This window comes from Nilaparvata lugens, chromosome 6 (assembly GCF_014356525.2).
Source record: "Nilaparvata lugens isolate BPH chromosome 6, ASM1435652v1, whole genome shotgun sequence".
NCBI lineage: Eukaryota > Metazoa > Arthropoda > Insecta > Hemiptera > Delphacidae > Nilaparvata > Nilaparvata lugens.
In genome coordinates this window covers 3,408,728-3,424,483 of record NC_052509.1, presented here as the reverse complement: position 1 = coordinate 3,424,483, position 15,756 = coordinate 3,408,728, and the positions used below count along the sequence as shown (strand labels likewise).

General features: G+C 34.4%; 2 protein-coding genes across 3 annotated transcripts in view; one reads left to right on the top strand and one right to left on the bottom strand.

Annotated features, from left to right (window-relative positions):
• Positions 1-15,756, top strand: part of LOC111057504 — a 265,646-nt gene that overhangs the window by 71,335 nt on the left and 178,555 nt on the right. The gene's annotated exons all lie outside the window — the stretch shown is intronic.
• The window catches only part of LOC111058926 (procollagen C-endopeptidase enhancer 1), a 31,016-nt gene continuing 18,780 nt past the window's right edge, over positions 3,521-15,756 (bottom strand). Inside the window, exons 1-4 of one of the 2 annotated variants that reach the window (XM_039429949.1) lie at positions 11,990-12,254; positions 9,260-9,500; positions 7,732-7,862; positions 3,529-3,979 (exon numbers count right to left, since the gene is read on the bottom strand). In XM_039429949.1, coding sequence (XP_039285883.1) covers positions 3,696-3,979; positions 7,732-7,862; positions 9,260-9,500; positions 11,990-12,107 — 774 coding nt within the window. In that variant the 5' untranslated portion in view covers positions 12,108-12,254 and the 3' untranslated portion in view covers positions 3,529-3,695. Of the gene's footprint in view, positions 3,980-7,731; positions 7,863-9,259; positions 9,501-11,989; positions 12,255-15,756 lie in introns of those variants that run through there. The other variant, XM_039429948.1, reaches the window with a different exon arrangement.

Below are 15,756 nucleotides of genomic sequence, written 5' to 3'. Positions count from 1 at the left end.
TTATACTTACTATAAATATAAATAAACCGATATTTAACATAGATAAATCGATAATATTATGTAAACCAAGTCTAATTTTATCTTTAAAAATTAAATTCCCTTACAAGAAAATCTCTATATTTCTGTGCTGATGTCAAAAAACCTATTAAGCATTTCCAATTCTCGCCATTCAAATACTCATGTACCATTTCATTAGTCATAACCGAGCAGCCGAACCATTTTACTCGGAATTCCGATAAGGCTTTACATCTTCCAATAAAATGATAGGTGTCTTCCACCTCACAACTGTTGCATAAAGAACATATGTAACTATTTTCTCCACGATCCACTCTAAAATTCAATGGCAATAATGCTCCCCTCGCCCTAAAAATAATGCTGATCATTCTTCTTTTATTATTGTCATTTATATAACCTGATTGAAATCCATTCCTTCCTAAATTAAAGTAAATTTGATGAAACTGAGAAGTTGCTGCCCTGTCCCACCATAAACCTTGAAATTTATCACGTATCCTGCTACAATCTTTTCGCATCCTCTTCCCCAAAGATCTGGTTGGTTCATGGGATCTACCCACTCTTCATTAAATTCATAAAATAATTTTCTCCAATCTTTATACCAACCACTCTTCTTCTGCGTCAGTAATATTGATACTCTCTTCGTAAATCTAGAATCCGGCTGTGCAAGAGTTTTCAATATGTATTTGTAATTCATTTTCAATGTTTGAAGCCACATAACATCTCTACCACTTTCTAAATATACTATGTAGTTGGGAGTATTCTTTGGTATACCGTACAATCGTTTAATAAAAAACCTATTGAAACGTTCTATATCCTCCCTCTCTTGACATCCCCAAACCTGCCCTGCATATGTGATTGTTGACTTGCTAACTGCTTCGAAAAATTTCCATTTCGTAGATACTGGGACCTCATCATTACCAATTAGCTTACGCCATAAACTATTGATACCATACCTCGCTGCCGTCAATTTACTCGCAAAATGTGTTGTTAGTGACAAGGTGGGTGTAAGCGTAATTCCTAAATATTTATATTCATTTACTACTTCAATAGCTTCCCCACCGTAATGCCATCTCTCACTTCTACTCAATCTACCACCCCTCCTAAACACTATCATTTTGGATTTTTCCCTGTTCAAAACTAAGTTCCATCGGTTGCAATATTGCTCCAGCCTGTTGATCATACTCTGCATTACATTTACGTTATCAGCTAAGAGAACTAAATCATCCGCATATAAAAGTGAATTTATTTTTGATTCTCCTACCATCAAGCCTCCGCCTAAACTCTCACAGATATCATATGTGAAAAGATTGAATAAAATTGGGGATACCAAACAACCCTGTTTTAATCCGCTTACAAGCCTGATATCTTCTGTTACGCCCTTATCACACCATATAACTGAGGACGTATCTTCATATAAGGCTTTGATCATGCGGACAAATTTATTTGAAACTCCTATCTCTAATAGTTTATACACGAGAGCATCCCTATCTATAAAGTCGTACGCGGCCTTGAAATCAACAAAAAAACAATAAACTTTCTTACGTCTCACGTTTGTATAATACTTAATTAAAAATAATACTTAATGCATCGAAATGATGTATCACATGAACACCATCGTACTTGAAAATAGTTATTTGTGCATCTAGTGCGCAAAGTGACAGTTTGCTGCACCGAAAGAAACGTTTACGCCCGAGCCGTAGGCGAGGGCGGAATGGTTTGTTGAGTGCAGCAGAGGAACTTTGCGCACGTATTTCACATTAAGTTTTTCCTACAGTTACCATTGAATATGAGAAGTGGGTAATTATGGGTAAAATTGCCTGAAATGCATCAAATGTTTTTCTGTGTAATTTTATTATTGATAAAAACCTTAATTTATTGTCAAATTGAATAAAAATGTTGTCCTTGGTTATAATATCTAATACTAATAATTAGCGCGTTGTGCTTGGTTGCACCTCTGCTCACTATAGCAGCCACAGCAGTCACTGTTACCAACTTCATTTTGATTTTGCTGCACTGTTGCTCCATATAACCTACTAAGTATTTTTCGCCACACTGCACAGAAAGCAGCTGTTTTCCAGTCCCTACGTAGATCTGAAAGACCTTGTTTGCAGACGACGTCAGAAAAGGGTTTCTTTTCCGGTCTAGGCCAGAAAGTTGTCTCTTTCCGGCCGCTTATGGCTGGAAACAACGCGCTAATTATTATTAATAAGTCATCCGCTAGATCGGGCGAGTGTCCACTTTCATAATAAGCTGAAGTCGCCATGATTTTAGTTCCAGTTTCGAATCAAACTAATTCGCTTCGCAACCAGTTTTATTCAATTATTTATTGTTGATTAGTGCATTCCGAATTTTCAAAAATGCTTGAAGATGACTGTGGTATTCCAAGTGAAATTTTAAAAGAATCTGAAATCCTGACTGCAAATCTTCTACCACTAAAATCAAGAGATAGGTACGATAGCTTAACGAGTATTCTTTATTTTGTATTCTTTATTTATTTTGTCAGCAATACCTGTAGTGTGGCGAAAAATATCGTTCGCACCACGGGCAAAAATGTTTTTCCAGCTCTCAATCTTTTCTAGTCCTCGGCCTACGGCCTCGGACTTGAAAACCGATTTCGAGCTGGAAAAATCTCATTTTCTGCTCTAGGTGCGAAATATACTATTGCGTTGCCATGTTGCAAATCTGGAGTGCAGAAAAATTTTTCTCGCACTAGAGCGGAAAAGTGATTCTTTGCGTTCTGTAATCAGTGCAGCAATGGCCACTTTTCAACGTAACTGTAGGAAAAATGAATTTGGATTCATATTATGATGTTCAAAGATGTTAAAACGACAGAGTAGTTTCTCATCTAGAATAGGATCCCAAATAAAACCTACTGTCAAATTATTCTATTTAGAGAAATATTTTGCTGTTCCCATGATTTTCATCAACTCTGTATAATTGAAAGTTGCGTGTTACAAAGATTACAAACAATTGATTACAACATAACCTACATAATATTTGGTCAATGTAAGGAAAAATGGGGAAATTGAAGAAGTTTTTAAAAATAACCTGTTTTTCCGACTACTGTATTGTTACTCTATCCAATAAAATAAATAAATAAGTAAATTCTTGAGCGAGTTCTCCAACCCAGTGTACTAGTGATACAGGGATGCCAGGGGAACTAGTTCTCCAACTAGTGATACTTGGAATTAGAAAATTATAGCAGCTACACCCTCGTCAAATTTTGCAAAAGTGAAGTTTCATCATTTTTTTTGCAAAACTAAAGTTTAAAGTTTTTAAGTTTCCAGTGTTAATCGCTTCTGAGTTCCTGGCAAGAGATTTAACCTTGGATTGGATCCCCTTGAACAAGACTTGTCAATTACATTTGATGGGATTAAATCGTGAAACAACATTGGTTCAAGCAAATGTCCGTACACTGAATCGCAAGTTACCAGAAATTGTAGACCTATATTTACGAATTCTCAAAAATATAACTGATGTTTCTGATCATTGATTACCAACACAATATTTTTCAATATAGACTTTATTCACTTAAAAAAATCAGTATAACAATTTTTTCGTGAAAGAATATTAATTACGTTACTCTAATCAAAAGCGTAGAGAATATGCAGAAGGGATTGAAAATATACAAATTATCTGCAGAAATCCTACTAAAAACTGTTGTATCGCTTCTCAACTCGTCAGAGTGGACTTCCGTCGTCAACCTCAGGAATGGGAGGAGGTGCTGGAATGTTGCTTTGTCTTTTTAATCTTGGAACTATATGGGGCTGACGAGACCAAGAGAGTTTTTCTATTCGAAGTTCTTTTCTAGGTAACGAAGATTCAGAATTTGGAATCTCGGGATGTCCATCTACTCGTGTTTCTCTTCTTTCTCTTCCTAATTCGTAGTCCGGAAGCTCGGGAAGTCCATCTGTTTGTCTTCTCGGCCTAAGTCCTTGCGAAACCATCAATTGAGGCTTCGAGTCTGAAATAGAATTTTGTGAATTCATTTTCGCATTTTACCAAATTGTCAGATGATTAATGAATAATGAAATTTTTCAACCATACAAAAACAGAGAAATTTCTCAAACATTAAGGATATAACTGATCACTACATCAAGTAAGCGTGTCCAGTGAGTAATTAAGTCATTGTAATTTGATTGAACACAAAAATAGATCGACTCTAGTCACTACCTCCGTGAACAAAGCCATAGTGCATGACAGGTTGATGGTAACGTCAGCACAGGTTTCATCAATAAAAACACTAGCTGATATGGTTTAGCTGAAATCAACAAATTTTTATTGATGTAGGCAAAGACTTTAAAGATGCATAGACTCACATGCAGCGCTAGTGTCGTACTTGGAATTGAAATCGACTATTGAGGGGGCAAACTATAAGATTATTACATACCAATGCCTTTGTAATCTATATAGTATTAGAAATATATAGATATAATACCTCGGGCTGAAATACTCCAATGGCGGCCTTCAATTTCAAGTAACATCATAGGCATTGTGGGTCTATATCTCTTTAAGGTCTTTGGATGTAGGAGCCCTACTTGTGCTGACGTCACCAGAATGCACTATGGCTTTGTTTACGGAGGTAGTGGTCTCTATAATATTTTTCCAAAGTCCATTTCTGAGCAGTATTTTGCAAAATCAATCTCAGATTTAAGCCGAATCTTGCCATCTTTCCACTCATCAGTTATTAGAGTTCTGTAGTATCAACCCCAGGTTCTTGTGAAATTATAACATTCCTTCACAAAACTTATAATAGATTGGGTTCCCATAGTTTTGCGCTACAGGTCATTAACTTAACCAAGACAGAAGTTAGGCAGTGAAATGTCAAAATATTTTGGAACATGGATAATTAGTTATCTTCAGGAGACAACTAAAAAGGTTAGACAAATGTAATGTAAATATATTAAAAATGGAAGGTTGGAATCATGGAATCATGGAATCATGCATGTACGGGATGGGAGATACACGATTGACGCATTATCACTTATGAACCAATAAACTGATAAACTTGAAAGTAACTTAAATTTGCAACTAGAAAGTAAATTAACTTAAATTTCACTCAATATTGTTATATACATGCATATGCACTCATAGGCCAATACAAAAATTAGAAACATTCAAAGAGTCAACAACTTCTATGGCCTTTGTAGCCGAGAGACATTGCTGTGTCCTGCCTGCAAAAACTGAGCTTCAAATTGAGAGTTCAAAATCCACTCATAATTTAATGCACAATAACACTTTCATTTTAAGGTTGGAATACATTCGTAATCTTGCCTTTGAAATTTCTTCATGAAAAATTCACTTCCAAAAAAACTTTTTGTTCTTAAGCCTTTAGAACTATGTGATAAACACATATAAAACGTTGAATTTGTCCCAAAAAAATTGGATAAATATTAAATTTGGTTAAAAAACTGGGAATTTGAAAATTTTACATGAAGATTTAGAATTCACTTATGATGGATATATAGGGTTATTCTCATTGCTGTTATAATGGCTTCTTCCAATTGCTGTTATAATTGCTTATTCTCACTTGCTGTTATGATTGCTTATTCTCATTGCTGTTATAATGACTTATTCTCATTGCTGTAATAATTGAAGCAAATTTAATCAATTTTCAAGTTTGTTTGAAAATTGTTCTGAAGCCGAAATTATAACACGATACCTAAAATGATTGGTCCTATTCAGGTTTAATACGGAATTATCATTTTCTAAAACTCTTTTCAATTCCACTCTATTTGTTATTATTTAATCAAAAAGTCATGGGCATTTGACAATATTTCAAGAGAAACCCGATATAATGAGTAGCTCACTGAACACAAAATAACTTGGAATGTTTGTTTTAAAGCAGAAATTTCGTAGAATCGCACCTAATTGACGGTATATTATCTATATTTGTCAGAGAGCCTGTTACTCGAGATTTCTGACACCACACTCCCACTTGTGGTACCCCGGGAAGTCCACGTGTTTCCTATGCCAATGTTATGATCGTCTCCCGTAATATTTTTCTGGATACCCCACTGATTATGTTAATTTTATAGGTTATTGATTATCATAAGAATTATTGACTATAATTGTTTGAAATTTGTCAGAGATAAATAGATACGCACCTAATATTCGTGTTCTCTTCCAAGGATAATAATCTGCTTCAATCACCACGGCCGGATTACCGTTGATTTCTAATATGGAGAAAAGCACCAGAGACGCTACTAGCACAATCGTAGCTGAAGTTATCATCTTCTGAGAGAAATGAGAGATTAGGATGCAATTGTTGGATAGGCTACTACTGTGGTTGGTATACACTTCAGCGTATCTTTATACCAGCCACAAGTCTTCTGAACAATGCCTTATCGTTGATGATAAAAAGAGGGGAAGGTGGAGGAAAAATGTTCTGATTGATTTAACAAATGGGGGTTCCCGATTTTTTATAATTCAATCAATCTGCACTCGGAATTTTTTCGTTTTTATCTCAATCAAGCGATGAGTCAAGTTCAACAATTGCATTCAAGACTTCAATTGAAGACAACAATTTCATTCAAGACAACAATTTCATTCAAGACAACAATTTCATTCAAGACAACAATTGCAGACCTATGACTTCTGTTTGTATCGATTAGTGCAGGGAATCCAGTTCACAACCAGTTCATCATTACCACGAGATCAAGAGAAAGAATCATCTAGAACACAAGGTTCCCTTTGTTAGGAGTCGCTCTTGAACAGATAAGTGAGAAAAAATAGAATACTAGAGAGTGTGAAGTGGATAATAGGATTGAAGAATTGATAAGCTTATTGAAAAATAAAAATGAATACCGTAATGATATACATGTTAATTTGACAGAGTTGTATATGGGGCGAATAGATTAAGATAGATACAGAGATGACTTATTATTTCAAGCCCCTATTCAATCTCAAAGCACCTGTCTAAGAAAAGCTTCAACATTCTTTTCTGAGAGAACTACACAAAAAATTCCATAATTATTTTCAATGTGGCATTTTCAACATATGAATTTTCTAATAATGTATGGACACTCTCATAAGAATCAATGAATATTTTTATTTTTCTTTCTAGAGTCTTCACAGGAAGTCATTGAAAAGCAAAGCTTCATTTATTACAATTTTGAAAAAGGAATATTCATCCCGTAGAGATTCTTCATGCATGTACATTTCAATATAAGAATCAATGATATTATTATTTTTCCGCACAACAGAGCAGGAATTCATTGAAATGTTGAACTTCAATGGTGTCATCACAGAGAGCTTATAGACAACATACGAAAGTTTTACTATCAATCTATCCGAATTTAAAATTGTTTGTTTACTCTAATCTATATTCTCAGATTGTGATTTGGTGTAGAAAATTGAAATGGACATCACCTATGTATATTTGGATAATTTGAAAGTAAATTAGGAAATTGAAAAAGTTTTGGGCAATAGCCTGTTTTTTCTTTTTCGATCATTGTATTGTTTGAGCCAACCTAATAAATAAATAAATAAATATATTTCATACATAAAACACGATAGGAGTTATACCGTTTCTTTTATCCAGTTGTGTTGTGATGGAATAAAGGGTACTTAATAGCTTCTATTGTGTAGTTCAATATTTTCAGTAACCCTTGAAAGGATAGTGAGTTAGTATTTTGGATAGCATCAGTTTATCATTGAACAAGTTTAAAACATCATTAAAAACAGTGTTAGATTGATCAACATTTTGCTACTTACTCATAGTGACATTTTTCATAATGTAGTTGGCTGAGAATCCTTCTCTGGCCACAGTGACATCACTTATGAATATAACTTTCATAAAATTATCTTTGGAGATCATCTGTGGTGGCAAACTTCTCCCACAATATCTGTGAAAATAGATTGTTGCGGTTGATTTTTGGAAAATATATCAATCTCAATTTGATGTGAAATTGATTAATCAAATGTTTATCGAATCAACATGAAATGGTTGTTGATTTACATGGCTACATGGGCCAAGGTTTTTTAACCATTTCATTTTTTAACAAATTCATTTGAAATGACAATCATTCCTGAACTACGTAGCTTATCTGATTTTTGTCATAGTTGTCATTCATGAATTTAAGAACAGGCACATCAAACAAATGAAGGACTGCGGAACTATGTACGTAACAAAAATGTGATCCAATCAGATATGCATAATTTAAGGTTCCTAAAGACTTATTCCATAGCCACCTCTAATACAAGGCCCCGGCCTACGATATTGCAACGTCGCAGCCTAGGCCTAGAATCTAATACATGATTGGTGAAAAAGATCAGCTGGTATTTTTAAAAATCTTTTTTAAAGGTGGCTAAGCTTATTCGAACAGAAACAGTGAAGCCAGTCATACATACATCGATTCTTGGATGTACGATTTTTTGCTCTCCTTATAAATTCTATTAGATTAAACAGATGATGTTTGTCAAGTTCCGTTTAATTTGGTAGAATTCATAGGACGAATCCAGAATTGAACCCGCTACCTCCTGATTGCCGGTCAGGAATGCTTACACCAAACTGACAATCTCTGGATAGCAGCGCTCATTTTGTACGAAGTCATAGCGACCAGCCAGTCTACAGATTGATATTACTGAAATATAATGTTTCTCATACATTAGTGGGGTTTCACAGCAAAGCTGGGCCGGGCCGAGCGGAATCCGCATGCGCGCTATGCAGGGTTTAGTCGATTATTAACTATGCAGGATTTAGTCGATTATTAACTATGCAGGATTTAGTCGATTATTAACTATGCAGGATTTAGTCGATTATTAACTATGCAGAATTTAGTCGGAAGCATTCAAATCAACGCCGGGCCGAGCCGAACGGTGCTGGGCCGAGCCGAGCGGGTTTGTGCAGTCGGCTTGACGCCCAACTCGAGCGTTTTCAGCGAAGCGGATTCTGCCATATTTCAGTTTAGTTCGATCTTCCCACGTAGTGAATTGCGCAGTATTTTGTATTTTTAACTAAAAAAAATGTATTAAAAAGCGAATCGGCAATCGGCTGTAGTGCGAACGCAGGCAGATTCCGCTCGGCTCGGCAATGCATTGCACCGCCAGGCTCGGCTCCGCCCGTCCGGCCCAACTTTGGTGTGAAATCCGCCTTATTGTATAAAATTCGAGAGAAGAACAGTTTTGGGATGTGCCTGTTGGTCCTCCCACAATTATTTCAATGAATGATTGTGTATCTTGAATCAATAAATGAATTATGAATTATTGTATTCTTTGCTCAATTAAATGAATAAATGAATACCTTCCTAGGATATTAGCACTGCTACCATCCGCACTGGAGTTGTCGGATACAACTACATAGTCAAGTGCACAGTTACGAGTTTCTTCCAGTGAGAAGTGAGACCATGTAAGTTGTATGACATATCCGGCAGGTGCCGCCACTTCCCATACACAGTACATGTTATGAGGGTACTTGCCCTGCTCGTTGGCCGACTGCGGTGATTGGATTGTGCCACTCAGCGATTTTAGGATACCGCCGCAAGCTGCAAATAGAATAGATATTCTATCTATCGTCTTTTTTCTTTAGGACTACTTTTAATATAAATAAAAATATAAATATTAATTTCAGTATCCTTGTAAATTATTTTTCACAACATGATTCAGACATTGATGCCATTTTCAAGTACATTTTCCACTTGAAATGTCCGATACATGTTGTGAAAAATAATTTAGAAGGATACTAAGATTTAAATTAATATTTTTATTTATATTCTATCAATTATTTCATCCAATTCAGACTTACAGAATACAGCCTCACAGATTTGGAGGAATGTTCAAGAAAAAAGTGAAGTAGCTACTGAAAACTGGGATAGAACTATATCTTTGAGCCTTAACAGCGAATAGATATTCTATCTATCGTCTTTTCTCTTTGGGACTACTTTTAATATAAATATGAATCTCAGTATCCTCGTAAATTATTTTTCACAACATGTTTCTGACATTGATGCCATTTTTAAGCACATTTTCTCTTGAAATTCAAATTTGATTTGAGTCCAAATATTCAGTCAATTTCCAATATTCTTTGTCTTACCTGATGCTGTTACATGTTATTTGATGTATATTGTTGCTGGTGAGATATTGTGATATCTATCCATAATGGAAACACTGAGATTTTATCAAAAATATCACTTGTTTATTGTAAAATAACAAACATGTTTCGACACTAAACAGGTCTCTTTTGGTGAGACTGCTATTGATTATCTCTTTAGGCCTCCCATGGTGTCATCATCAGTGTTGTCAACAACACCATTGGTGTCGGTTATCATTGATGTTTGTTATCTTATAATAAATAAGTGATATTTTTTGACTAAATCCCAGTGTTTTCATTATCTGATGTAGTTTTATGTTATCTGATATTGTGCTATGTTGTCTGCCATTGTTCTATGTTATCTCTGCGTTTTTACATCTCTGTAAATGTCTATCACTTTCCATTGTAGCTGACCTACGGGACAAGATCCACGTATATGTTTCATTAAACAACTACTTTAAGCAATTAAACCTAATATATTATATTCCATTCACACGCTGCGCAACAAACACGCGTTTCTCAAACAAGTATTCTCTAATTACAGTACGATGATCGAGATCAGAGCGCGAGCTTGCCACGTTTCATTTTCGGCGGGAGCTTAGTCCCGAACCGCAATCGCGCGACTTGCGATCATCTCGCGTACGTCTTGCGTTTTGTTTATGTGTTGCGCAGGTTCAAAGAATATGTGTTGAGAATTTAAAGTTGATTCAAAAAGCATCTCAGAGTAATCGACGAACATAGGAACCCCTAAACGGACAACAAAGGCGCTAGTCATCAGTTAGAACTTTGGCTGTTGAGTTGGTGTTTCGACAATGCTAATCATCTTTTGTGAACTACTACTATCATCAAAAACTAATTCCCCACAAGACATACTGGCATCTTTTCAGTCCAAGTTGAAAGCAGAGAAATGTTTCGGTGATACCGCCTAGAGAAAATATAGAGTAAGAAGATATCTCATGGTTTAGGTCGTTCATGTTAATACACGAAGGATATTATTGTTTGGAAGAGTTCTTAGGGGGTTCTGCCATATCTGTCAATCTTGAATAATTTACAGATGGAAATTTACGGCATCTGTTTTGGACTTTCTTTTAATGATAATATCTTAACCAATTTACAAATGTAAATTTACAGAATTTTACTTGAATTATCATTCAATAATGATTGTTTTCAACTAATTGATTGATTGACTTGTTCTTCTTCTTGTGTTGTTATTGATGAAAAATCTATTGTTTTTATTGTTGTTAGTTATTATGACGAACTGCCAAACATTGTAAAAAATTTACATGCAACGAATAATTGATTAAATTAAATGTTCCAAGTTTCAAGCCGACTTTTTGTTAGCTCGAGCCGACTACTAATAATAATCATGATAATTTATTTTTGTCAAAGAACAATGTCAAAATTGCATCAGACAATGTCAGTATTCAAAAGAAACATTACAATAAAAATTTGGGTTGAAATTCCTCTCAATAAAAACTTATAACATCTTATACTGTCGTCTACTGTCTATTATTACTGTTTTGTTGGGATGAGATTATAAGAACGGCTGTGTGAGAGACTACAAGCACCACATAGCTTCACGAAACAGAACAATTAGGACTATCGGCTTGAGTTAACATTGAAATTTGGGACATAAACGCCCTATACCATTGGATATCTTCTTATTCTTTTTGTGTAGTTGATATTGTGATAATTATTCATATTGAATGAAAAAGACTGAGAAATTGTCAAAAAACCAAAGATTTTTTGTTACTTAGAAAGGCCGGTTTCGGTTATTACACCATTGTCTCTCTCTGATCAGCAGTTTATCAGAGATTGACAATGGTGTAATAACCGAAACCGGTCTTTCTAAGTAAAAATAAATCTGTGGTTTTTTGACAATTTCTCAGTCTTTTTCATTCAATATCTTCTTATGCCATATTTTGTCTTCATGGTAATACGCACCTTGTTGTCCTGGACCGTAATTTGGATGAGGATACGTCCTCTGTTCACCGTAGATTTCCGTTACAGAGAAAGCCATCAGAGATGCAACTAGTAGAACAATACTAGCTAATAACTTCATTTCGCATGTGAAAATCGCTAAGAAATGATGTGTTGTAGAAGAAGCGTTGTCGATCACTACTGTGGTTAGACTTTCCCTGAGTGGTTTTATAACAATCAAACATTTGAGAAAAATAATGTTTCATCGCAGAAAGTACGTGAAACGGAAAAAACTGAGAAATACTTTACTCATTGAAATGTTTTTGTCATTTGGTACATTTTTTTGTTCACATGCATGATATTTTCCTTGTTGTTGATGTGAGTCTTTACCATTTTTTCAACTTGTCATGATATTTTTCAACATTAATTTCTTACTAGTTATGATAATTGAAAATCTCAGAATTATCTTATCGCGATGGTGTGGAAAATTAGAAACCTTGATGGAAATCCAATTGGATAAAAAATCGTAGATTAGGATAAAGCGCTATTTTTAGGAGGAAGCAGAATTTTCCTGCAATAACACTGATAACCCACTGTAAATAGCGTATTTGAAATTGAAAGTATATTTCAAGTCAAAATAAAAGAATAACCTTTGACATAATTATTTTCTTATCAAGTCCAGTGTAATCAAGTAATTTTTGTGAGTGCAAACGTCCACTTTCTGTTGATTATGCAAAACTCTCATAACCTAGGGCAGTGTTACATCAATGGAATTCCCAAGAATGCGATTTGATTGCAGATCTATGAATTAACTTTTAGATGCGTTATCATAATTATTCCTAATAATTCGTCATCATCGTGAAAATAATATAACTACCATCATAAATTATTATTCGTATTAGACTCATGGAACCTCGTTTTTCGAGACTTTAACATTGGAAAGGTATAACAAGTACTCCTTTGTTAACTTTTGCTAAACTAATGTTTCATTAATTCCGTGTAAATGACTTCTCAGTCTCCGGCAGAAGAGAAAACCTTGGATTAAATCCCCTAGAGCTAAGTCTGGCAATTACATTTGATCGGATTAAATCGTAAACAACGTACACTAAATCACAAGTTACCAGAAATAATTATAGATTTATGAATTCTCAAAAATATAAAGGATGTTTCTTATCATTGATTTCCAACACAATATTTTCCAATAAATACTTTATTTACATAAAACAATATTATTACAATAAATTATTCTCAAACAGGTTTATTGATGATGTTTCTCCAATAAAAACTGCATAGAATATGTAGAGGAGATTGATGAACAATATAAAGGATGTTTCTTATCATTGATTTCCAACACAATATTTTCCAATAAATACTTTATTTACATAAAACAATATTATTACAATAAATTATTCTCAAACAGGTTTATTGATGATGTTTCTCCAATAAAAACTGCATAGAATATGTAGAGGAGATTGATGAATATATATTCATATTATCTGCTGAAACCCTACTAAAAACGTTTGTATTGCTTCTCAACTTGTCACCATGTTGACACACTCAACACATAATATTTTCCAATAAAGACTTTATTTACATAAAACAATATTATTACAATAAATTATTCTCAAACAGGTTTATTGATGATGTTTCTCCAATAAAAACTGCATAGAATATGTAGAGGAGATTGATGAATATATATTCATATTATCTGCAGAAACCCTACTAAAAACTTTTGTATTGCTTCTCAACTTCTCAATACTCATCATCATCATCAGGATAACCATCCCATTCAGGACTGTGAGGAAGTTGTGCTTGTCTTTTCGCTTTCCGAATTATATTGTGAGAAGGCGATGGACGATTTCCTAGTTCTCTTCTTTCTCTATGCAACGAAAATTCCGAATTTGGAATTTCGGGAAGCTCTCTTCTCTTTCTGAGGAAGAAATCGTGATCCGGATGCTCCTCAGATGTTTTCTCTTGAGAAACAGCCAGTTGAGGTTTTGAGCCTGGAGTATGATTTTGTAAATTAATTTTCGCATTGTTACCAAATTATTAAATTAAAAATGAATAATGAATCTCATTCCCACTATAAAAAAACAAAGAAATTTTATAAACTCTTTTTGGAAATAATTAACTGATTACTTCATCAGTTGAGCGTGGCCAGTGAGTAATTGAACTATTGATATTTGTATAAACACAAAATAGCTTGAGTCCAGTCTTCATAATATTTATTTTAAGTTCATTACTTAGCAGTATTTTGCAAAATCAATTTCAGATTCGAAGCAAATTATGAAAAAAAATTCTTCCATAATATATTGGACATTTGAATTTTATAGAATCAACCACACATTCTTGCAAAATAATAGATAATGGATATAATGGATCATAATAGATAATGGATTGGGTTTTTATAGTTTTGCTTCACAGGTCAGTTATTTAACCAAAACAGAGGTTATGGGTAGTGAAATGTCGACATATTTCGGATCATGGATCATTCTTTATTATCAGGAAACATCTAAAAAGTTGAGACAGGAAAATTGGAAGAATGAAACTACTTTTAATGAGGCTAATCTTGATTTCGATGACACAATAAATGCTTTCTTTAAGAAACTGATGGACCACATAGATTCTGCTACCGAACAAATTAAAATTACAAATAAAAATAGACCATAAAAAATGGATAACTTCAGGGCTAATAAAATCTATAAGAGAGAGGGACAAACTACATGAAAAACTGATAATCCAATCATTTGAAATGCTACGCTGAAAGCTAGATACAAAAACTATAGAAATCTACTTAACACACTAATTAAGAAAGCTAAACTAGACTACTTTGAAAATAAAATGTCAACTTGTAAAGGGAACAACAAAAAGACGTGGCTCTGTATAGAGGAAATTTTAGATATAAAACAAAATAGAAAAGCTCCTGACATAGACCCTGTAATATTAAATAATTATTTCTCTCAAGTAGGTAGAAGTTATGCAGAAAATCTAAATAATAGTTTGAGCTCAAGTCACCCAGTACCAACTTTAGTTCCACATAATCAAAATTTTCGAGATTCGTTTTTCATTTTCCCTACAAATTCCGATGAAGTTGCTGCCATGATGAATACATTAAAAAAATTCATCTCCTTGTATCTATATAACAGAAGCGGAATGGCACTTACTCACTGACTGACTGACTCACTCACTCACTCGCAGAACTAAAAATCTACTGGACCAAAAACGTTCAAATTTGGCCCTTTAGAGGCGCACTAAGAAATCGTTTAGCGATATTGCAACTCTAAGGGTGGTTTTTGAGGGTTTAAAGTTCTTTTAGCATGTATATTCTTCCTATTCTCTTAATTATAATTGAAAGATGTCCATACCATATGTTAATATAGAACTATAATCTAGAGAGATTACCTCTTCGAAACCGTTGTTAACTGGTAACTAAATTAATAATTTTGTCAGGTTGGCATTAAGTTGAGTTGACTTTGTTAGGTTGGCACCAAGTTGAAGATTGGAATGCATTTATCGCAGAAAAATTGATTGGGCACTGCTACTTCAATCAGAATATTATATTAGTAGTTGTCAGGCTCGCTTCGCTCGCCATATCCGTTTAGCCAGACGTTTAGTCTGGACCCCCGACTGGATCGTCCTAACATATGATCGTCGTACAAATGAAAAATGTAGGCGAGCGAAGTGAGCCTGCTGATTTCATTCTTGGTTGATCCAGTCGGGGTCCAGGGGGCGGAGCCCCCTGGCTAGACGGATATAGCGCGCGAAGCGAGCCTGACGGCTAGTTTATAATA